This window comes from Puccinia triticina, chromosome 1A (assembly GCF_026914185.1).
Source record: "Puccinia triticina chromosome 1A, complete sequence".
Classification (NCBI taxonomy): Eukaryota; Fungi; Basidiomycota; class Pucciniomycetes; order Pucciniales; family Pucciniaceae; genus Puccinia; species Puccinia triticina.
This window is the reverse complement of record NC_070558.1, coordinates 5,261,474-5,284,443: the sequence shown is the minus strand read 5'-3', so window position 1 is coordinate 5,284,443 and position 22,970 is coordinate 5,261,474. Positions and strand designations below refer to the sequence as shown.

General features: G+C 47.6%; 2 protein-coding genes across 2 annotated transcripts; one reads left to right on the top strand and one right to left on the bottom strand.

Annotated features, from left to right (window-relative positions):
• Positions 1 to 1,053: 1,053 nt before the first annotated feature.
• PtA15_1A591 (uncharacterized protein) lies at positions 1,054 to 2,956 on the top strand (the record flags this gene model as incomplete). Its single annotated transcript, XM_053165634.1, has 4 exons — positions 1,054 to 1,769; positions 1,835 to 2,172; positions 2,253 to 2,467; positions 2,954 to 2,956. The coding sequence occupies 4 exons, from the start codon at positions 1,054 to 1,056 to the stop codon at positions 2,954 to 2,956; spliced, it is 1,272 nt and encodes a 423-aa protein (XP_053016806.1).
• A 113-nt stretch (positions 2,957 to 3,069) lies between these two features.
• Positions 3,070 to 3,692, bottom strand: PtA15_1A590 (uncharacterized protein; the record flags this gene model as incomplete). The annotated part of the gene is made up of 2 exons (XM_053165633.1): positions 3,070 to 3,373; positions 3,439 to 3,692. 2 exons carry the CDS (start codon positions 3,690 to 3,692, stop codon positions 3,070 to 3,072), a joined length of 558 nt encoding a protein of 185 aa, XP_053016805.1.
• Between the last annotated feature and the right edge of the window lie 19,278 nt (positions 3,693 to 22,970).

The following is a 22,970-nucleotide window of genomic DNA, read 5'->3' as shown; positions in this document are numbered from 1 at the left end:
TCTACCCTGACCAGTTTGCCAGCCCACCTTTGCCAAAGATTTTTTCTTTCAGATTCCTTGCTCTTTCCTTATCTTTTCTCAAGAATCTCTTAATACTCTTGGAATTAGATTCCAATATTCCTGAGAACTTCTATAGCTCATAAATTCATCCCATATTAGGGTCCCAGACAACTTAAAATCAACCTGCTCAGCAGGCCCTGTGGTACTCCGGAGGGCACTTAAATACCCCACTTTTAGTGGCCCCTCCGTTAAATTTAAACTAACCAAACATAACTTTAGTTCTTTGTTAAGTTTTTGCACTAAGTCTGGGTGCTCCATAGCACCGTTGCCGGTCTAGCTAGAAGAGGAATTCTTGGCATCCCCAAGCCTGACAGAGACTGAGGTCAGCATGGTGCTGGAGCACTGGATTTGCAGGACACAGAGACAAGCCTAATTGCAAGTATATGTGAGCCATCCCACAAACTTCCCCTCATTGTTGGCCTCATCAAGTAATGGTGTATTTTGGTCCACCTCATCAACCCTTTCAAAAAGGTGCAGTGCAAGCTCTCCAGAAATGTATGGAATGTCCACAACGAGGGTGGGGATATCACGCAGAGCCTTCATGTTGTAAAGGGTTTTAGCATGCTTCCACACCAGTTTTGAGAAAGCAGGGGTTCAGTTTTCCTGTAATAATCAAGAAGACATGATGCATCAATACAAGCAAGCAAAGCAGAAAACCGTCAAGCAATTCATTCACCCGCCGTTGTAGTCTAGGAATTCAGAAAGCGGAAACTTCTGCTGCCTTGCCACTCCCCTGGGTGAGCTGGATGAAGAGTGAAGCAAGCCATCAAGCGGTGTTTCCAGGTCGGTGCTGAGCGGGGACTCCTTTGCGGTTCTTGGGCTGAGCCATTGAGGTACCGGCTGCGAGCGCGGCGGTGGATGCCCCGCCCCCCCCCGGGGTGCCGTGAACTGTGTCCTCGTTTTCCTCGGCGCCTGGCCCAGAACCATCCACTCCCGCCGCACACGCCGAGCCCCGCCCTCGCCCTCGCCCTCGCCCTCGCCGGACACACCCCGATGCCGCCGAAGTCCACGCCAGCACTGCTGCTCGGGCTGGCCCTGCTCGTCCTCCTGCATCCGGCCCACTCGGCGGGCTACCCCCGGCCGGTGCACGACGACTCGCTGCCGCTGATCTTCAACCTGTCGGACCCGGGCGGGGTGCTGAACTTCCACCGGGCGGAGTCGCTGCTCTCCCGGATCCTGGTCCCGCGGCCGGTGGAGAGCGGCAACCTGAGCGACTGCCGGGCCCTGTTCGCCGCCCACTTCCGCACCCTCCAGGCCGTCTTCGCCGTCCCGCCCGCCGCCAACCTCTTCGCCAATGCCCGCTCCCCGCCCGCTTACTCCCCCGTCCCCCTCACCGAGATCCGCTCCTGGGCCCTCGACGCGCACCGGTTCCAGACCCAGACCCCCCTCGGCCTCAAGACCTTCGAGAACCAGGTGTTCACCCACGACCCCTCCGCCCCCAGAAGACTCGTCCTCGCCGCCCACATCGACTCCAAGTTCTTCCCCACCCCGCCCCACAGCCTCTTCGTCGGCGCAACCGACAGCGCCGCCCCCGTCGCCATCATCCTCCAGCTCGCGCAAGCCCTCACCCCCCTCCTCGACAGGAAACTCCGCCACGATCTTGCCTCCCCCGCCGCTGCCGCCGAACGCATCACCCTCCAGGTCGTCCTCCTCGACGGCGAAGAAGCCTTCCAGGAATGGTCCGACTCCGACTCGCTGTATGGTGCAAGGTCAATCTCTCTCTCCCCCTCCGTAACACCCATGTGTGTGTAAACTGATGTCTGTGCGAGAGAAGAGCATTAGCCTCCAAATGGGCCGAGCCCCTCCGCACGCCAACGGCGACGATGAAGAAGCTGCGCTCGCTCGACCAGATCGACAGCTTCATCCTCTACGATCTCCTGGGCAGTCCGCAGCCGCAGATCCACCACTTCTTTGAGGACACGGCCTGGCTCTTCGACGCCTTCGTGAGCGCCGAGGCCCGGCTCGTCCACGCCTCCCTCTTCGCCCGCTTCCCCTCTCTGCCCTCCGTGGCCAGCCATCTGCCCGCGAACTCGCTCCAGAGACTCCGCGCCCGCAGCCCGTTCTTCGTCAAGCGACTGCCCGGCCAACCCGTCGCCTTCGGATCCATAGAAGGTCAGCCCCGACCCCTCCTGCTGGCCCTCTCTCCCCCCCCCCCCCCCCCCCCCATCCTGATCGAGCCGTCGTTCTACCAGACGATCATCTGCCGTTCCTCAAGCAAGGCGTCCCCGTCCTCCATCTCATCGCCGCGCCCTTCCCCCAAGTCTGGCACACCATCCACGACGACCGCTCGGCGCTTGACCTGCAGACGATCCTCGAATGGTCCCTGATCTCCCAGGTCGTCCTCGTCCAATACCTCGGCCTCGAGCCCTTCCTCGACGGCTACCGCTCCGCGCGCCGTGATGAACTGGTATCTCCCTGACTTTCCCTTCTTCCTCTCCTCTTTCCCCCACCCGTTTACTCCACATCTAGCCTATACACCTCCGGCCCCCGCTGCAATCCCCGGCGCTCGTCCACACATCTCTACACACAAGAGTCCCGACACACTGTCCATACATGGCCTCCCAGCCGCCCTCTGTTTACCCAGAGCTCCATCATTTTTTTCCCCCTCTATGCTATCCTCTTGGGAATATATATGCGGAGCTTTGTTCCCAGTCGGGCATGTGGCCTCCACCCGGGCTTGACAGAGCAAGAGCGCCCCGCACAGGGGCCGGCATGGCCCAGCGAGCTGCCGGCGATCCGGGCCGGGTCACGAGTCCCGCCGCGTCTGCCTCCCCGTCCCGCCCAGCCCAACAACGCACTGACGCCCATGATCCTTCTCCCTTTTCCTTCGTCCTCTTCGCGCCTCCTCCGCCTCCGCCAACGCCCGGGACACGTCGATCGCGGCCCGTCCTAGTGATCCCGCCCGTGTCCGCCCCCGATCAGTCCTCCTTGTTTACAACACCCAGCACCCTTCCGTCCGCGAATCTCCCGCTCCAGCTTGTTTTTCCCTCCCCTCTTGGCCTCTTTTCCTCAGCCATACATCCCCTCTATGTGTGAATACTCGCTGTCTACATCTCTCGAGAAGCGTAGCTCTGTGAGGGTCCTCTGGGGCTCTTCCAGGAAGCGATGTCTCCTCCGCAGGAAGCCGCTTGCTGTGCCACGCTCTTTCTCGTTCCCTCCATCCTCTCGATGACCCCTCGCGACTTCGGCGGCATCCATTGCCTGGGCCGGCCTCGAGTACGGCGGCCCTTCCTGGGCCCCCGCCCGCCCTTCACCGCACAGCTGTGAAGGGGGGCCTCTGGGCAGAAACCTCGCTTGGCCCATTCTGTACTCCCTTGTGCAACATTCCGGAGCATCCGCCACGCTCATCCACGTATATACATCATCTGCACCCCGGACAGCCCGGCCGATTCGGCAGCCCGGCCCGGCGCTGGAGCCGCGCCGAGAGCTCGCACTGCCAGCCAGACGTGATCCACAAACACTGGCCCTGCCGCATTGGCTCGGGGCCGCCGGGGTCGGAAGAGGGCGGGAGCTTGCGAGGCCTCGGTGCCCTTGACTTCCAATATCGCACTGGTCCGGCGGCTGAATACACACTGCATCGAAGAGCGAAAACAGGCGCCGTTGGTGTAGTGGTTAGCATTGAAGCCTTCCATCGGGATCAGCTTTAGTCCGGGGTTCGAATCCCCGACGGCGCAATCTTTTAGCTCTTGTCCCGCGCGGTGCAGTATCCCCGCAACGTCCAGAGCAGCCTTTATTTTTGTCGGCGCCAGTGCACGTCCAAGCGGACGCCCACCGAAAACGATCCCGGTCTTGGTGGACGCGCTGTGCTCTTTTTGAGCTGGCTTGCCCGATCCTCCTCGCAAGCACTTGCGGGCGAGAACCAGCTTTGTACGCAAGGGTCCGGCTAAATGTGAACCTCGAGCATGAAAATCTTGGTTTGGGGTCTCCTTGCCTTCACCCTGAATTTCATTTCTCGCATCAGGAACAAGAACTGGGCATTGATGCCTGTTTTCTTTTCCCGTTTTTGATACTTGCTGTGACTCCTTGGGTGAGGGATGTCTTCAGTTCTGTTTCTCTGTGTTTTCTTCCCCCAACAGTCTTCTTTTAACTTAAAAAAATGGATGAAGAGATGGAACGTGGCTGGCCAAGAGATTTTTGTTTCTGTTTTGGGACAGTTGGCTACGGGTTTGCAGGTCATATCACCCTGGATGGTAGGTTCATGGAAATTCAAAATCTCAACTTGGGAACAAGAAGCATGATTGGAGCAGAGTCTGCTGCTTCCAAATTCTAAATTATTTTGCCTGGAGCATGGGAGTTGGTTTGCATCCAAAGCATAGATATTATTGGACAGAGGTTTCCTTTCTTAGTGTCTGATGATAGTCGCATATTGTGACCCCCCCCCCCCCCCCCCCCCTTGGCACAGGATCCCATCCAGACCCGTACTTAGTCCAGCAGTCCCCCTGTCCCTCCTAGCTCAGCAGAGATATTCCTTCCATCTCTCCTGAGCTAGGTGAGTCTGTCCAGTTTCCTCCTTCTCCTCCCTCCCAGAACCCTTGTAGATAGTCCTGACAGAGATTTTCCTTCCATCTCTCCTGAGCTAGGTCCCAAGCAATCAAGATCCGTTGGTTCTATAAGTTGTTCCAAGGCATTGCCTTTCCCGTCCCGGTCCCTTGCCAGTGAAGAGCCCTATCTTGGGCTCTTACACATATGTTCTGCAGTCTGCACTTGTTATTAAACCTAGATGATTGTATATAAACCACTACTTTAGTCCTTTGTAACGGTTCTCTAACCAATCATCAACTTGTGTCTCTTGCTGATCCTCTTTGACTGCCATCTCAGGTCTGTTTTCATCTTCTTGATATCTCCTTGTGCTGTTTTCCTTACATTGTCACATCCTTTAGGTTGGTTCTTCTTGAGTGTCATTGTCACCACATTTCTGCTTGTGTCTAACACCACCCCTTCATCACAAAGGTTGGTTCTTCTTGAGTGTTGTTGTTGCTGCATTTCTGTTTGTGTCTAACACCACCCCTTCATCACAAAGAATTTTTGTCTTATAGGTTATGAGCCCAGGTTGCGCTTAAGCACTGGAAAAACACTTTCAACTCAATCACTCATTGTTCATCACCATGTCCAATAACAAGACCTTGTCTAGTCTTCCAACCTTAACTGATTCCAACTTCAAAGATTGGAAGGCTGTTATTCACTCATACTGTGCAAAAAAATCATGTGCAGCCTATCTTGCTTCCAACAAAGCGGCAACTGCAACAGGAGCTCAAGCTGAACTCTAGACCAACCAAAAACACATTGCTGAAGCTGAAATCTGGACCAACCAAAAACACATTGCCGCCAGAGTCCTTGTTTGATACATGGGTCACAAATCAAGCTTGTTTTTTCATGGACAAGAATCAACAACAAGCCCAAAAATTCTTTACAATCATTTTGAAACAAAGACTGTCCAAAAGTAATCAAAATTTTATCAAAACTTTCTCAAAATTCCCTTCCAAGTCAACCTCAGCAGCTACATGTCAGCCATTGACACTGGTGTGGCCAACATTCAAGCAGTAGGCATGACCATTTGAGTTCTGCTTCCAACAGAACCAACATTCAATGAAAATCCCTTAGCCAAAATAATCATGAGCAAGATACGGTCCTCATACACCAACACCAAGGAAATTATTTTCACTAATCAGCCATTGACCCTTGAAATTGTGTGTACTCAACTCAATTCCAAGATTCTGGACACTCAGGAAGACACACCACATCCAGCAGTCAAGACCAAATCATCCATGAAAGCTAACATGGCCTATTGTGAAAATGGAGTTCACAACCCAAAGACTTGCCATTCAGAAGCCCACTGCTATCAACTTCACTCAGAACTCAAAGAAGCAGCAAGCCAAGAAGAAAGCACATGCAGCTGTCTTTGACATTCCCAACGGCGCTCAAGCGTATCATTGTTGATCATCTCAGTTTGCGTACTCATTTATTTCAGTCAACAAATAAATCTTCTTGCATAGTGGTTGTTCCAATCATATATTTCCCAACAAAGAGTATTTCTTTAACTATTCCCTGTTCTCATCATTCGTCTCAATAGCAGATGGTAAAAGTCTTCTAATCATTGGATCAGGTTTAATCAAACTCAAGAACACTAGTGGCAACAAACACTGGTTCAAAGCACTTCACTTTCCTCAATTATCTCATTCCCTCTTTAGCTTTGGAAAACTCTTTGTGGCTGAGTGTGATCTTGTTTGACAAAGTTCAGATTTTTTGGGGTCATTGATCAATCCAATGGATCAACACTTTTCAACAGATTGGTTGAAGGGAAAATTCTCTCAATCAATGCTACTTTGGTCAGTCAAATTCCAACATATCCCTGAAGGTTTTGGCTGCTGACTCTGAACTTCTACACAGACAAGCCGGTCATCCAAGCGCTGAAGCTCTGAAAATAATGTTTGATGTGGAATTTTCCACTTTATCTTGTGACTCGTGTAGGCTTTCCAAATCCCAATGTCTTCCCTTCTCTGGTACTCTTCCTCAACCTTGTGGTGTTCTAGAATTTATATACATAGATCTAAGTGGGAAGATCACTCCCGCCACAATCAGTGGTTGCCTTGAATATTTTAAAATCACGGATGCCTTTTCCTCCTAGGACCTATAAACACGTGTATATACTGTCTGCCAAATCTCAGGCATTTGAAAAGTTCTCTCATTATCTTAAAGAAGTAAACAACTTTCATGATTCAACTATCAGGAATGTTGTAAGTGTTACTGACGGTGGAGGAGAATTTTGTTCCAATGAGTTTGAGCAGTTCTTCAAAGATCATGGGATTATTCATCACATCACTGCTCCCTACTAAGGCTGGCACCCAAAAAGTACCCAAGTGTGGGTGGTTGGGATGAGGCCAACACCCCACCCAAACACTCGGGTGGTTTGGCAGTGGGCTTTCAAGGTCATTTGGATGGGCTTGAGCCTTTGGAAGGTCCAATGAACAGACCTGGGAGGCTTGGGAGGCTGATTGACGGGCTGGTAGGTTAAGCAAGGCTTTTTGACCTCAATTCTCTGATGGGGCAAGCGCATCCCCACTATGGGTCATTTGTATGGTGTCAAGGACAGATAACTTGAAGATTTCAGCCCAGAGGCACAGTAAAAAAATAAATGTGACCACCTGGGTGGACCCCATTCCACCCGGGTGGTTTTGGATCTTGGGTTTGGGACAAGGCTGACCCCTGCCCAAACACCTGGTGTGGTATGCTTTATGATTACCCATCTAGCCCATTTCACTGTTTCCTTTTTTTCTCACATGTACACTCAAATCAACCAATATGGCGGCAACACTGGATTCTACGGCCATAACTACACAGGACACCATGGACAACACACCTTACATCCCTCTGGATCAGAAGATACAAAACCTTCAAGAAGAACAGAGTGTGCTTTGGCACACTCCTAGAACGGAGTGTGCTTTGGCACACTCCTACAACGGAGTGTGCTTTGGCACACTCCTAGAACGGAGTGTGCTTTGGCACACTCCTACAACGGAGTGTGCTTTGGCACACTCCTACAACGGAGTGTGCTTTGGCACACTCCTACAACGGAGTGTGCTTTGGCACACTCCTACAACGGAGTGTGCTTTGGCACACTCCTACAACGGAGTGTGCTTTGGCACACTCCTACAACGGAGTGTGCTTTGGCACACTCCTACAACGGAGTGTGCTTTGGCACACTCCTACAACGGAGTGTGCTTTGGCACAATCCTACAACGGAGTGTGCTTTGGCACACTCCTACAACGGAGTGTGCTTTGGCACACTCCTACAACGGAGTGTGCTTTGGCACACTCCTACAACGGAGTGTGCTTTGGCACACTCCTACAACGGAGTGTGCTTTGGCACACTCCTACAACGGAGTGTGCTTCGGCACACTCCTACAAAGGAGTGTGCTTTGGCAAGAGGTGGATGTACTAGTGGTTTGAAATAAACGGAAGGGATGGAGAACGTCCGGGAGGACAAGATATGGAGAATGAAGCAGTGAAAAATATTTAAATTTGAGGGGAAAGACGGATGAGGAGGGGATGGGAGGCACTTGCCACATCACCTCCCTATTTATGTGGATGATGCGCTGCATCAACCCCTCACTCCGGCCAGAGGAAGCAGGAAAGGTGTGTGCTTCAGGGCAACCAACATCCTGCAGCGGGCACTTGGACGCTTTCCGCTGCCCCTTCCTTCTGCTCACAGGGATCTTGCCAAAATCACCTCCCAGCAAGCCGCAAGGATCAGGGACAACGCGCTGAGGCCCGTGGCAGGAAGGTCAAAAGCGCGTGTCCTGGAGTAATTGTTGCGGGAAAGCCAAAGAGATTATAACTGGGTGGGTAGAACGGTGTACATAGACGGGGCACTTTGCTTTGTTTTGAGTCTTCCAGCGCCTTGAGCTGCTTGCCTTGATGAGGGGCTGCTCAGCCGGAGCGAGCGGATGCTCATCTCACCTGTATGCAGCAGCAACCCGCTTGGCGCCAGACCATCCCTGGCTGCCACTCTCCGCCCACTGGCACACTCCGTAATAGGAGTGTGCCAAAGCACACTCTGTAATAGGAGTGTGCCAAAGCACACTCTGTAATAGGAGTGTGACAAAGCACACTCTGTAATAGGAGTGTGACAAAGCACACTCTGTAATAGGAGTGTGACAAAGCACACTCTATAATAGGAGTGTGCCAAAGCACACTCTGTGATAGAAGTGTGGCAAAGCACACTCTGTAATAGGAGTGTGCCAAATCACACTCTGTAATAGGAGTTTGCCAAAGCACACTCTGTAATAGGAGTGTGCCAAATCACACTCTGTAATAGGAGTGTGCCAAAGCACACTCCGTTCTAGGAGTGTGCCAAAGCACACTCCGTTCTAGGAGTGTGCCAAAGCACACTCCGTTCTAGGAGTGTGCCAAAGCACACTCCGTTGTAGGAGTGTGCCAAAGCACACTCCGTTGTAGGAGTGTGCCAAAGCACACTCCGTTGTAGGAGTGTGCCAAAGCACACTCCGTTCTAGGAGTGTGCCAAAGCACACTCCGTTCTAGGAGTGTGCCAAAGCACACTCCGTTGTAGGAGTGTGCCAAAGCACACTCCGTTGTAGGAGTGTGCCAAAGCACACTCCGTTGTAGGAGTGTGCCAAAGCACACTCCGTTGTAGGAGTGTGCCAAAGCACACTCCGTTGTAGGAGTGTGCCAAAGCACACTCCGTTGTAGGAGTGTGCCAAAGCACACTCCGTTGTAGGAGTGTGCCAAAGCACACTCCGTTGTAGGAGTGTGCCAAAGCACACTCCGTTGTAGGAGTGTGCCAAAGCACACTCCGTTGTAGGAGTGTGCCAAAGCACACTCCGTTGTAGGAGTGTGCCAAAGCACACTCCGTTGTAGGAGTGTGCCAAAGCACACTCTGTTGTAGGAGTTTGCCAAAGCACACTCCGTTCTAGGAGTGTGCCAAAGCACACTCCGTTCTAGGAGTGTGCCAAAGCACACTCCGTTCTAGGAGTGTGCCAAAGCACACTCCGTTCTAGGAGTGTGCCAAAGCACACTCCGTTCTAGGAGTGTGCCAAAGCACACTCCGTTCTAGGAGTGTGCCAAAGCACACTCCGTTCTAGGAGTGTGCCAAAGCACACTCCGTTCTAGGAGTGTGCCAAAGCACACTCCGTTCTAGGAGTGTGCCAAAGCACACTCCGTTCTAGGAGTGTGCCAAAGCACACTCCGTTCTAGGAGTGTGCCAAAGCACACTCCGTTCTAGGAGTGTGCCAAAGCACACTCCGTTCTAGGAGTGTGCCAAAGCACACTCCGTTCTAGGAGTGTGCCAAAGCACACTCCGTTCTAGGAGTGTGCCAAAGCACACTCCGTTCTAGGAGTGTGCCAAAGCACACTCCGTTCTAGGAGTGTGCCAAAGCACACTCCGTTCTAGGAGTGTGCCAAAGCACACTCCGTTCTAGGAGTGTGCCAAAGCACACTCCGTTCTAGGAGTGTGCCAAAGCACACTCCGTTCTAGGAGTGTGCCAAAGCACACTCCGTTCTAGGAGTGTGCCAAAGCACACTCCGTTCTAGGAGTGTGCCAAAGCACACTCCGTTCTAGGAGTGTGCCAAAGCACACTCCGTTCTAGGAGTGTGCCAAAGCACACTCCGTTCTAGGAGTGTGCCAAAGCACACTCCGTTCTAGGAGTGTGCCAAAGCACACTCCGTTCTAGGAGTGTGCCAAAGCACACTCCGTTCTAGGAGTGTGCCAAAGCACACTCCGTTCTAGGAGTGTGCCAAAGCACACTCCGTTCTAGGAGTGTGCCAAAGCACACTCCGTTCTAGGAGTGTGCCAAAGCACACTCCGTTCTAGGAGTGTGCCAAAGCACACTCCGTTCTAGGAGTGTGCCAAAGCACACTCCGTTCTAGGAGTGTGCCAAAGCACACTCCGTTCTAGGAGTGTGCCAAAGCACACTCCGTTCTAGGAGTGTGCCAAAGCACACTCCGTTCTAGGAGTGTGCCAAAGCACACTCCGTTCTAGGAGTGTGCCAAAGCACACTCCGTTCTAGGAGTGTGCCAAAGCACACTCCGTTCTAGGAGTGTGCCAAAGCACACTCCGTTCTAGGAGTGTGCCAAAGCACACTCCGTTCTAGGAGTGTGCCAAAGCACACTCCGTTCTAGGAGTGTGCCAAAGCACACTCCGTTCTAGGAGTGTGCCAAAGCACACTCCGTTCTAGGAGTGTGCCAAAGCACACTCCGTTCTAGGAGTGTGCCAAAGCACACTCCGTAATAGGAGTGTGCCAAAGCACACTCCGTAATAGGAGTGTGCCAAAGCACACTCCGTTCTAGGAGTGTGCCAAAGCACACTCCGTTCTAGGAGTGTGCCAAAGCACACTCCGTTCTAGGAGTGTGCCAAAGCACACTCCGTTCTAGGAGTGTGCCAAAGCACACTCCGTAATAGGAGTGTGCCAAAGCACACTCCGTAATAGGAGTGTGCCAAAGCACACTCCGTAATAGGAGTGTGCCAAAGCACACTCCGTAATAGGAGTGTGCCAAAGCACACTCCGTAATAGGAGTGTGCCAAAGCACACTCCGTAATAGGAGTGTGCCAAAGCACACTCCGTAATAGGAGTGTGCCAAAGCACACTCCGTAATAGGAGTGTGCCAAAGCACACTCCGTAATAGGAGTGTGCCGAAATTGCCCAGGACTCAAGGATGTGACTTAATGTAAGTCATGGTGCCTTGCCAACCTCCAAAGGATATTGCTAAATTTCAATTTTCTACCCATGCCAACTGCAGCAGCTTAATTATGAGCCCCACAACTTGCTGGACAAAGCTTTGAGAAATCTGGGTTCCATTTGTTATCATTTATTTTTCATTTCTCTTATCTGCTCACTGGCTTTTCTCTTCTTGTGTGTAGAATACTTTTTATTGTACTTATTTTCCTCTCTGTTTTCTTTTTCTTCCTCTGCTTTTCATTCATCCCACTTTTCCCTTCTTGTGTAAACTACTTTTCACTATGTATGTATACTTCACCTTCACCACACTTCGGCTTTGTCACCAGCCGTCCTGCATATACCCAAGAATCTAGAACCAACCACTGCAAGAAAAAATCTAGAAACTGTTTGCAGTTGAGATGCAAGAGCTCAAGGCAAGCTGTGCCTCATGCAAGAATCAAACACTGGTTGATTCCATTGACATTGTTTAATTTATGCAAGAGTGAGTCTGAGGTAGGGCTGGACCCCGGGACTGGGGTTGACGGGTATACCCGGCTATCCGACCCAATGGGTTTGGGGCCGGAAGTGTTTTTCTCAAAAAATACCTGTTGGGTATTTGCGGGTATAAAAGTTGGGACACTCTGAAAATCTCACTGGGACCAATGGGTATTTGTACTTGGGGACATTGCCTGACAGGCTGAGATTGCTTCCTCAGGGCTTCTTGGATTGCAGGTTTTTATGTATGTACATTCAATCAATTAAACAGAAATAGATCACAAATGTTTGAAAAAAAATAGATACATACCTTATGCTCAGTCTTTTGATGCTTGAACATAGAAACAATCAAGCGTAACAAAGCACGCGGCACCGCCAAGCCATAGGTGCAAGCGGGGCTTACAACTAACAACAACATTCTCGCGTGAGAGAATATCAAAAATAACCGTAGGGTTCCTTTCTCACAAATTATAAAATATTCAACTCATTCCCCAATATCCTTAATCTATCTCAGCTGATTGTTGCCATCTTAGCTCCAATCCTACATAGGTAGCTTCTCACCATTGTCTTTTGTTATTTTTCTATCTTTTTTTAAAAACAGTGTCTTTTGAATCTCTTGTTGGCCCTTTAAGGTTTTCTCTTCTGCCTAATTAAATCCCAATTTGGCTTTTGGTGATTGGAGATTAATGCCATATGTGGCATACCCCTCTAATTAAGAAATGCACATGAAAAAATGAATTATGTAAATGACTGAGAGAGGGACCAACCATTCAAGGGAGTACATGCTCCACACCACCCCAATGAACTCGAGCTCTCCTGCCCTTGTCATTGTCTGTCACTCCCCCCTCTCCCAAGCACAAAAACCGGGTGCATCTTCCAGAAACCCGGTATTGAGCTCACCAAACACCCAAGAACGTGTCTCCAGCTGGTACGTGCAGAGTGCAGCACTCGCCCTCGGACACTCTGTCATCCTGGCTTCCTTGAAGGACCATCCGCTCCCTCCACGGTCCCCCCGCAACCAGGGAGAAAGCTAGCTGATCTCTGTTGAAGCAAGCCAAACTTCCCGCTACACTTTGGGGCAAAGCAGTTACTACTGCCGTGCTGTGTGAGAATATTACCCCAATGAAGCAATTGGAATGGACCACCCAGTATGGTTTGGCTGTTGCTTCAACTACACTTGTCTACGCACTTTTGGATGTCGCGCATACATCAACATTCCCTAGGAATGCCGAGTGGGGAAGTTTGGTGATACGTCTAAACAAGGGATCCTGGTAGGGTATTAGCAGGGTGTCCATAACTGGAGGATACTCACTGCAGGGAGCCAGGTTGAGTACAGTCACGATGTCATCTTTGATGAGACTGTCTTCCCAGGAATCTCCCCCAACTCCTTTGCCGATACCTTGCCTTCAGACACCTTTGAGATTCTCCTCAACCCATTGCCAAGACCACGGCGGATGATCAGCTTTGGCTGGTTTCTCCGGATTCTTTCAAAGACCAGGGATCCGCCAGAAGATCCTGTGCCAGAGGACGCGGATCAAGCTGATGACTCAACTGCACACCAGCAAGGAAACCTAGATTGCGTGGTCTCATCATCTTGGCCCCAACCGGGCTTTGACTATGTCCCGGCTTTTCAGCCAGCCCCCAAGAATATATCATCCAATATCAATGCCTCCAATATACTCACATTAATGCGCCGTGCTCACTTCACCCTTTCCACCAACACCACCAAACCATTCCCAGAAGCTATCTTTGCCATGTCCACCTCCCAAACCTCTCCTCTCGCCACAGTCCCTTGAACATGCTGGGAGGCTCTTCGCTCACCCAAGGCGGCCAAATGGGAAGCAGCAGTTCAAGTTGAGCTTGAAGCGATTGCTCGCCTGAATGTCTGGGATATTTCCCACCCCGTAGGATCAGTCATTGTTTGGCACCATCTGGGTCTTTTGCAAGAAGTATGATGCCAGCGGCAATCTTAACCAACTCAAGGCCCGTTTATGCGCGCAAGGCAGCGCTCAACAGGAAGGAATTGACTTCAACAAGACCTACGCTCCCACTGGCCGTCCCTCAGCTCTCTGTGCGGCACTTACGATTGGTGTCAACAAAGGAATGGACATTCACCAAATGGACATGTGTAATGCCTTTTTGAATGGCAATCTAGAAGAGGTAATTTATCTTTGTTTTCCAGCCCGTTTGAGCATTCTGCCTGGTCACTGTCTCAAGCTGAAGAAATCAATGTATAGTTTGAAACAGGCCCCTTGATTTTGGCACACCACGCTCAGCAACTTCTTTGACACCATCAACTTTTCCCCTTCCCCAGCTGATCCGTGTCTTTTCATCTCTCAGTTCCCGGTTTATCAATGCTTTGTTCATGTCTATGTCAACAACATTGCAATCATCAGCCACGATGTTGATTGCTTCAAGAACCTTGTCAAACAACAATTCCTCATGGATGATTTAGGACTGGCCAGCTCTCTGCTGGGATGAAAATCACTTGATACTCTGATCACCTTTTTCTCTCTCAGGAACATCACATTGACAAGATCTTGAACAAATAAAACTTCTCTTCCTTTTGCTTGGTGGCCGCTCCAATGGTTCCCAACACCCGCTTAGCCAAAGCGATTCCAGGCAAAATCGCTGAATTCCTTGTGCTTGGAGCTAATTATTGTTGAGCTATAGGGTCCATCAATTACATCTCCTGTGCAAAAAGACTCAACAAGTCATTTTCCGGGTCTCAGCTCTCTCAACATCTCAAAAAATCCAGGTATCAAGCACTGGAAAGCCTTACAACATCTTCTTTGCTATCTCCACTTGACCAGAGGTCTCTTGCTTTTCATTGGGGGTGGGGACAGGAAATTTTGAGTCTACTGTGATGTGGACTGGGCCAATTGTGTGGATTCTTGGTGTTCTTACTCCAGCTATCTGGTCACTTGGGGCAATTCAATATTTCTTGGAAAACCAAGAAACAATCTTGAGTTGCATCTTCAACTACTGAGGCGGAATGCCAATCTCTATACGCCGGGGTCCAAGAAGGCATCTGGCTCAAATCTCTCATCAAATTGATTGACAACTTCTCAACATTTCTGATTCAGGTCTACTGTGACAATCAGGCTTCCATTGCTCTCTCTAATAATTAACTTGCTCAACAATGCAGTAAACACATTGATGTCAAATACCATTTTACTCGTGAAGCTGTGGCACCAAAAAAATCTGTCTTGACTACATCTTGACAAAAAAAATGCCAGCCAACGGTCTCACCGAGGGACCCCTGTCCGTGCTAGGTGGTGGCAGTTGTGTGAGGGGAAGGTGCTTGTTGGGCTGCCCTTGGGGGTGGGCCTTGAGTCTGATTATATGATCTATAAACTCTCTCTGATGGTCCGTATTCTGGGGATCAGAATGCCATGCCCCTCCCTTCATCCAAGTTCTGCAAACTTGGACTCAGGGAGGACACATGTCACATACATTTCATCACATCCTTTGTGCGCTACACGCACACACACACAACAAGAACAGGAGAGAAGAGAAAGAAAGAAACAAAACAAGACAAGCCAAGACAAACACCAGGAAAAAACAATGATCACTTGTCTGCAAGTGACATAGCAAAGTAGTACAAAGGGGCCTTTGTAATTTTTCATGTCACTTGTAGGCAAGTGATCATTGTTTTTTCCTGGTGAAAGAAACACAGTGAGATGAGACAGAAATAGACAAACAGAACATGAGAGAACCAAAGAAAAAGAGGAAAGAGAGGAAATAATAGCTCAAGAAAAAAAAAAAAAAAAAAAAAAACGGACTTACTTTGCGCACTGCAAAAAACTCTTCGCGCACTGCACAGTGCGCGCAGTCCCAAACACTTTGCGCACTGCGGGTGAAATACACAACTTTTTCAAGATTTTTTTTGACCAATCAATAGAACGCCTTTTAATTGGTCTCTCTGAATTTTTTGGGAGTTTTTTGAAGCATTCTTCCATGTTAAAAAAAATCATAAAAAACCAGAACAAAGGTAGGATGTGGGGGCCTAAAAAACAAGGTTCCTATAGCCCAAAAATTCCAAATCATTTATTGAGTAATGAAATATATAAGAACAGCTACTTTGATACTTTTGAGCCACTTTGTGCAAAAATAAGGGTATGCAAAAACAAAGTAAGTCCGAAAAAAAAACAGAAAAAGAAAACCAAAAACAAATCAGGGAATAAACCCACAGCAGTTGCTGTGTTAGAATAGGACCAAGAAAGAGGAAATTAGGATCTTGAGTATGTAGCCTTCATGAGGATCCTTGAAGGGTGAGGGTGAAGTTGAGTCCTGATAATCTTACAGGTGACAGTAATGCTCCTGACTAGCTGGCCAAGAGAGGGGCCACCACAGCATCAAGCACCTTTCAATGTTAAATTTCCTCAAGATGAAATTTTCTGGCGCTTGAAGCTAAAACAGGGGGGGGGTGGTATTGGATGGAGGTTTCCTTTCTTAGTGTCTTATGCTATTTTCATATGTTCTGCAGTCCGCCCTTGTTATTATACCTAGATGATTGTATATAAACCGCTACTTTAGTCCTTTGTAACATTTCTCTAACCAATAATCAACTTGTGTCTCTTGCTGATCCTCTTTGACTACCATCTCAGGTCTGTTTTCATCTTTTGTTATCTCCTTGTGCTGTTTTACTTACATTTTCACATCCTTTAGGTTGTTTCTTCTTGATTGTCATTTTCACCACATTTCTGCTTGTGTCTAATGCCACCCCTTCATCACAAAGAATTTTTGTCTTATAGATATTATATCCCAACACTGCACAACTTGGCAACATGATGAGTTACTTGGATCAGTTATATTTTTGGGTCTTATATCTTGGTTTCACCCTAGAACTCACACAACCCAACAAAAAAAATTGGCTCAGTTGATTAAATACCAGTTCCACCAGACTGGGCAAAGCCAAGTTTGAGTAGACTGAATTCAAACCAGCGGGCATTTAACCAATGCAGCCAATGATGGCAACAATCTGGATGAGAATCATCAATGATATTTTATGATCATATTGGGGTTCTTTTTGGGGAATAGTATTCAATGGATGCTCTTTCTGTGGGTTTGTAGATTTTGGTTGAATGGACATGGAAATTTAATGTCTGGAATGGGATGTGATTTGGAGCTTGCTTGGCAGACAAATAGGTGATACTGGATTCAAGGAACAAAGAGTTCTGCTAAGTTTTCTACACACTGGTGTAAGGAGTGGAATCTCCTTCACTGATGAAGTGGCTCCAGAGGGGCACAAAGGCACGGATTCTATGACCAAGGACTGTATTTCAAGATGAGCGGGAGCTAGCTCAGAGAGATGTGTCAGTCTACAGGGATCTCTGCTCTATCCAACTGGTCTAACTGGTGAGAAGAGAGAAAGAGTGGATAAAGTGAAAGGGGTGAATGGCTTACCTAGCTCAGAGAGATGTGTCAGTCTACAGGGATCTCTGCTGAGCTAGGGAAGGAACAGGCTGAAACTAAGTACCAGTGGATTATGTAATCTAACAATGATAATTGTGACAGCTTTGTGAGACCCCGAAGGAGGGGGCTTACAACTGGTGCTATCTGTTTGTAGATGAAAGCCACACCTGAGCAATCATGTCTTGTGTGATAAAGCTTTTTCTGTTGGAATGGCTTCTCTTGGATCATTTTTCAGAACTTGAAGGCAGAAGCATACCTGCTTATTATGTGATATATCATTATTTACATAATCTTTCAAACTTAACAAAGTCCCTCAAGACTTTGGGGCTGAACTCGCGAAGCAAGCCTCCGTCAGGAGGGACTTAGACCCTAGCGCCCCAAGCTTGCGTAGCAAGAATGGAATTTTGGGGTAATTTCTTGATTTTTTCTATGGCTCACCTCTCACACCCACTCCCATGTGATTAGCTCAAGGTCAGCAGAAGATGCTGGAGAAAATAGTAGAAAGTATTCTATCTCCATTGATCCCCTCTATGTTTTATTGTGGACAGAACTGTGGAGCTGAGGTGCTGAGCATAGACCCTTTCCATGTAAAATCCACAGATTCAGTATTTTTGACGTTTATTTTTTTTGGAGGGGAGGGAATGGATTGAGATGCCTCAAATTTTCCAGGTTGGACAGGCACAAGCTAGTCTTCAACCTCAGCAAATTCAATCTCAAGAAGGTCTTTGAAGCAAGGAATTATACACTTTTGAAAATTCCTCCCACCAAAATCTAGAATCTTGCCCCTGCGAAAAGGGGCAATAAGGCGCAAGTCCCTCCTGCCAAGGGCTGTTGGAGGCTTGTTTTGCAAGACACACACCCGCAGCAGCAAGGGAATTTGTTAAGTTTGATAATATTTATGCATGAGATATTCTAATTGTGCTCACTTATTTTTCTGCCTAATGTTGTACCATATCTACAATATACCTGCATGTATCTGCATACCAATGAAAATTAATTTTTGACCAATGTGAATTTAGGGGTCATGTAATCAAATATATCTGGTTTGTAGCCATACACCTTGGTAGGCAACTCCATGATACAAACTGTGTGTTGATTTGGATAAAAATGAACCAAAGAGGACAATACATTTTCCCAAGAGGGTGAACCTTACCGTTATGAAGACTCCCCTTTGAAGTTAAATTACAGAGTCTGGTTATTTCCTTGCGCTCATACTTCACACTTCAGCCTTCTAATTTTGCTGCAATTAAAGCTTCTGATTGACCTAATGCCATCAGAAGTAACAGGGGGTAGCCCTCTTCGAAATTTTCTCCATTCCATAGCATTGGAGGCTGGAGGGTGGCCGCGGTTATTTACTTTGTTATTCCATGAACATCACCTCAAAACAAAATGACAACATGAAGTGTGCATTGATGGCTGGCTTGGTTACTGTTTCTCGTATCATCCGCCACGCTCGAACGCTAGAGGGCAGTCACACTTTTGACACGATTGAATTACACCCCCGCCAGGCAAAACACTCATTGTATTGTTGCCAAAGTCAGCTGTATCAGCCAACTTTCCAGTTGCAAGTTCCCCAAACAGTGGCTGTAAGCTCACCATTCGTGTGGTGATTATCTCATTACTCTTAATTTTCTGCCGCTATGACATTCCCGTTCTTAGTTATACGTCTTTTGAGTTTTATTTTTTTCCTTCAGCCAGATGATAATCTTGTGAGCGGCAAGGTGTTCAAATGTGATAAATCTGTTGCCCCTGTAACCCAATATACCACTTCCCAGCCAAGCATTGCATCAGGCACCCCAGAACCATTCTTCCCATCTGTTGCATCCGGTATGCGACCGAGCACTCTGAATACAACCCTATCACCTCCCGTTCCATCCTTCAGTGCAAGTTGCAACTGGCCCCCCACCTAGTAAGTTGGTTTCTCCTATTGGTTATCTCTCAAAATAGCAACGGCTAAGACCAGAGACTCATGGGTTCCTCATAAAAAGCAAAAGAATTGGCTTGCAAATCCGAGGCAGGAGAGAAAACGTTTGCATTCTGCGTGGCTGACTCATGCAGTAAAACCGCCAGTGAGGCTCATTTCTTTTAGCTTGAATTTCTCAAAATACTCGTTTGGTTGATAGGATCTAACTGTATCAATGATAATATTTTTGATCTGCTGCTCTTTTGATAGCTTGCAAAGGCTGCAGGTCAGATTTTGGAATGGCAGTAAAAGTCAAGTGCATGTCTTACAACATACAGAACCAACAGAATTGTGAGTTCCTTGACCTTTTTTTCCTTTTAGATAATCATGTACGACTCCAAAGGGATCAGGGTTATATTTTCTTCCAACTGAATTTTCTCTGGACTTCAACAGTCTGTCAAGACATCAATGGTATCAAGTTCGTGTGTGCTGGAAGTTGTGTAGCTTGCACCGGTAAGCTAGACGCATTCCTCTTACCTTCATTTCTTCAGTAAAAGAGGCTTTCATTTCAATCTGTCCCGGGAGGTAGATCGTACCATGTATCATGGCTGGTTTACCTCCTGGACAGGTACCCTTTGCACAGGCTTGGTTCCCGGATTTCAAACTAATGTGATCATTATTTTGTTATTAAGCATGTTTGATCTGCGAGTATGATAATGTCACCAAAACAAAAGCGTTCCGGCCACCATGGGAGCCGGAGAAGCGTATCTCTCCATTATTAATCGCTGAATCCAACGCAACGCCAATTTGTCCTTCTTTCTGGATGATCTCCATGGTGGTCTTCGTAAATCTGGTGTGATATTCATAATTTTCCGGCGGGCTCCATCAAGATTAAAAAATAGAACGATAAAACTCAAAAATCTACATCTATCCCCTAGAGCCAAACAAACCAGCAGAAAGATGTTCAGAATCAGGTTGATCCCGGCGGCAAATTGAGCCGTCAAATTGATGCCGGCGCCGAATTCAGGTTTAACAGGGTTTAACCTACTCTGTTAGGTTGGTCGGGCTGACCCTGGAGGCAACATGAGTTGTTTTTACAGCTAATTAGATGAGAAAAAAAAGATAATGAACAGGATTGATTGTGAAAATCTGAGTCCTAGCTCACATCAAAGCACATCTTGCAGAACTGCAGACTGGCCAATATACTATCCAATGCTTAAAAAGGCGTCTTGCACAACTTTTGTGGGGACCCAAAACCTGTAACAGCGCTGGCTACATTTCAAGTTGAGGTTGGGGGCCATGCTTGAGTTTTACAACCCCGCCTACGTTTATCAACCTCCCTTGGGGCTGCATACAAGTCTTGAGCAGGCTTTTGGGGTCCCAAAACCTGCAAAATCAGTTATGCACATGTTCTTTGGGGACCCAAAACCTGCAAAAGCAGTTTTGCACAAGTTTTGTGGAGACCCAAAAACTGCAGAAGTGATGGCTATATTTCAAGTTGGCATTGCGGGCCAAGCTTGAGGTTCATAACCTCATCTATGTTTCTCAACATCCCTTGAAGCTACCTATCAGTCTTGTGCAAGTTTTGTGGGGGCCCAAAGCCTCCAAAAGCAGTTTTTACAACACAGGGTAGTTAGATTACAATGTGTTATCCACATTATTTGGGTAACATAACTACCTGCATTATCCAACATGTCCTGTTACGTGATGAGTAATGAGCCATTTAATTGCAATCTGGTTAGCGTAACAGGATCATTTGCCAAACCCTCTAGGCTCTATGCTACATTATTGCTTGGATAAAAAAATAACAAGCCATCAAAGACCGTTTTAGAACTGCAGTTGATTCATTATTTCATGTGGAACGTGTATAAAAGAAGAATATGAGCATTGGTGTGATACTGTTGTAACCTATCCAGTTAGGTTACAGTCGGTGACACTCACCAGACATTCAAGGCCAGTTTTCAGCTTGGAAAACCAGCTGCAGAGCTTGTTTTCCTCATTGCATTATTGTTCTCATTGTTTTGGTCTCTTCAGGTTATGAGCCTGTAAATCTTGCTCTACCGTTTCTTTGTCTTACCTCTCAACATTTCTCTCTATCTTCAAGGTAGCTCATTACAGAGCGTAATTGACCTGAACAAATTTCTTTCTCATACTTTATCTATCTGGGTATTATCCAAGAGGATAGTTTGCCTAATGCTTCAGTAGTAGATAAGATCTCAACTATGCTTTATCACAACAAGGTTCTTGATAGTAAGAGTTTTTGTTGATTTTATAGTTCATCAAGTATAGATTTCTTAAGTAAAATATATAAGATGACACAATAACAAAGAATATCCCAATAGGAAAAGAGAGAAAGGAAGAGTGAACAACAGATTTTGAGCAAAGCAAAGTAGACCCAAAAAGTTGACCAAATTCAATGACGACATCCAGCAACAGAAACACATCATCAACCATGAAGATCAAAATCACCAAGGAGTTCTGATTGCCAATCAACCAAACTCATGGTTAATTAATAATTGCATATTAATCAGCCAGATCCATAATTAGCTGCATAACTTTTGACACGGGTTGTTACAGTAGCATAATGAGATCTTTTTCCATTTTTTACCAGAGGGTCACTAGCGTAACTGGGATAATGGCATGTAGCAGAGATAACACATTGGAAGGCGTGTATTGCCCCCTGCCTCTGCAAGAACTTCCCAAAACAGGGTTTTCTCCTGTTATAAAAAAGGCTGGGTGGCTTGCCCAACCAATCACAAACACTCCTATCTGCCCCATGCTACCCTCCCATTTTTCCTGAACCAAGGTGTACCCATCAAAAATACCTACATTTGCCATGGGTTCCACCCCTCAACAGCCAATGGAAGAAGAAGAAGATCCCAGAGACCAATCTGACCGGTCTCAACTGTGTTGATCTAAACACACCTCCTCTGTAACCGTCATGCCAAACATGGTACCAACATCTTCAGACTCTAGAGTACGGGCTACAAATACAAATCCTCAAAAAAAGCCGCTGGCACCCTCTTCAGAATCCGGAGATTCACCTCCAAAGAACAAAAAGAAAGAGACCAAGGGGCCTTGTCAAGTTGAATCCTATGTGGCTTTGGGAGGAGGTACCCCTCACAGGAGTGTTTGAGGACACAGGGACGGTATTGAGATCATTAGCCTCCCAAAAAACAAAATAATCCTTATGTTTCTGCCCCACGCGGCTCATTCTAGTAGTCATGCATTATCCGTAACAAAATTACAACTCAGGGTGTAAACGGGTCAAGTTTGGGTTGCAAAACAGCGCCCAAACCCAACCCAACATTTAGTGCGGGTTGGTTTGGGTCGGGGCAGATTTGAAAATATGCTGCCCGAACCCAACCCAACGTCATACTATTTTGGGTTGGGTCAACCCAACCTACTAGGCGCCAAAAACCCCCAACATGACTGTTGGAGGTGTCTTAGTTGGGTTGCAGGCTGACCCAATTAGAAAATAGGCTGCCCAAACCCAACCCAACAATTTTACAAGTTGGGTTGGGTTGGGTTTGGGTCCTTGTCATTTTCTTTAAGAACGTGCCCAAACCAAACCCAAAACCCAACGGGTCTCGGGTTGGTTTTGGGTTGGCACAACCAATTTACACCCTGAATTACAACTGCCTTGGTGAAAATGCATCTTAATTTTATATTTTTCCCTACCTTTTGCCATTAATATAACAGGCCAATAAAAAAAGCACAAAAGAACATACTGTAACTATTATGTGTTACACGTAACAGGATGGATAACTTGAATAATCCCGTTAGATTACCATTATCCAACCCATCATTGGTTTTGAGTTCAAAACCTGCAGAAACCTGTTTTTGCACGTTTTGGGTCCTCACAAAACTTGTGCAGAACTGATTCCAAAGGTTTTGGGCCTTGGGTCCTCATGAAACTTGCG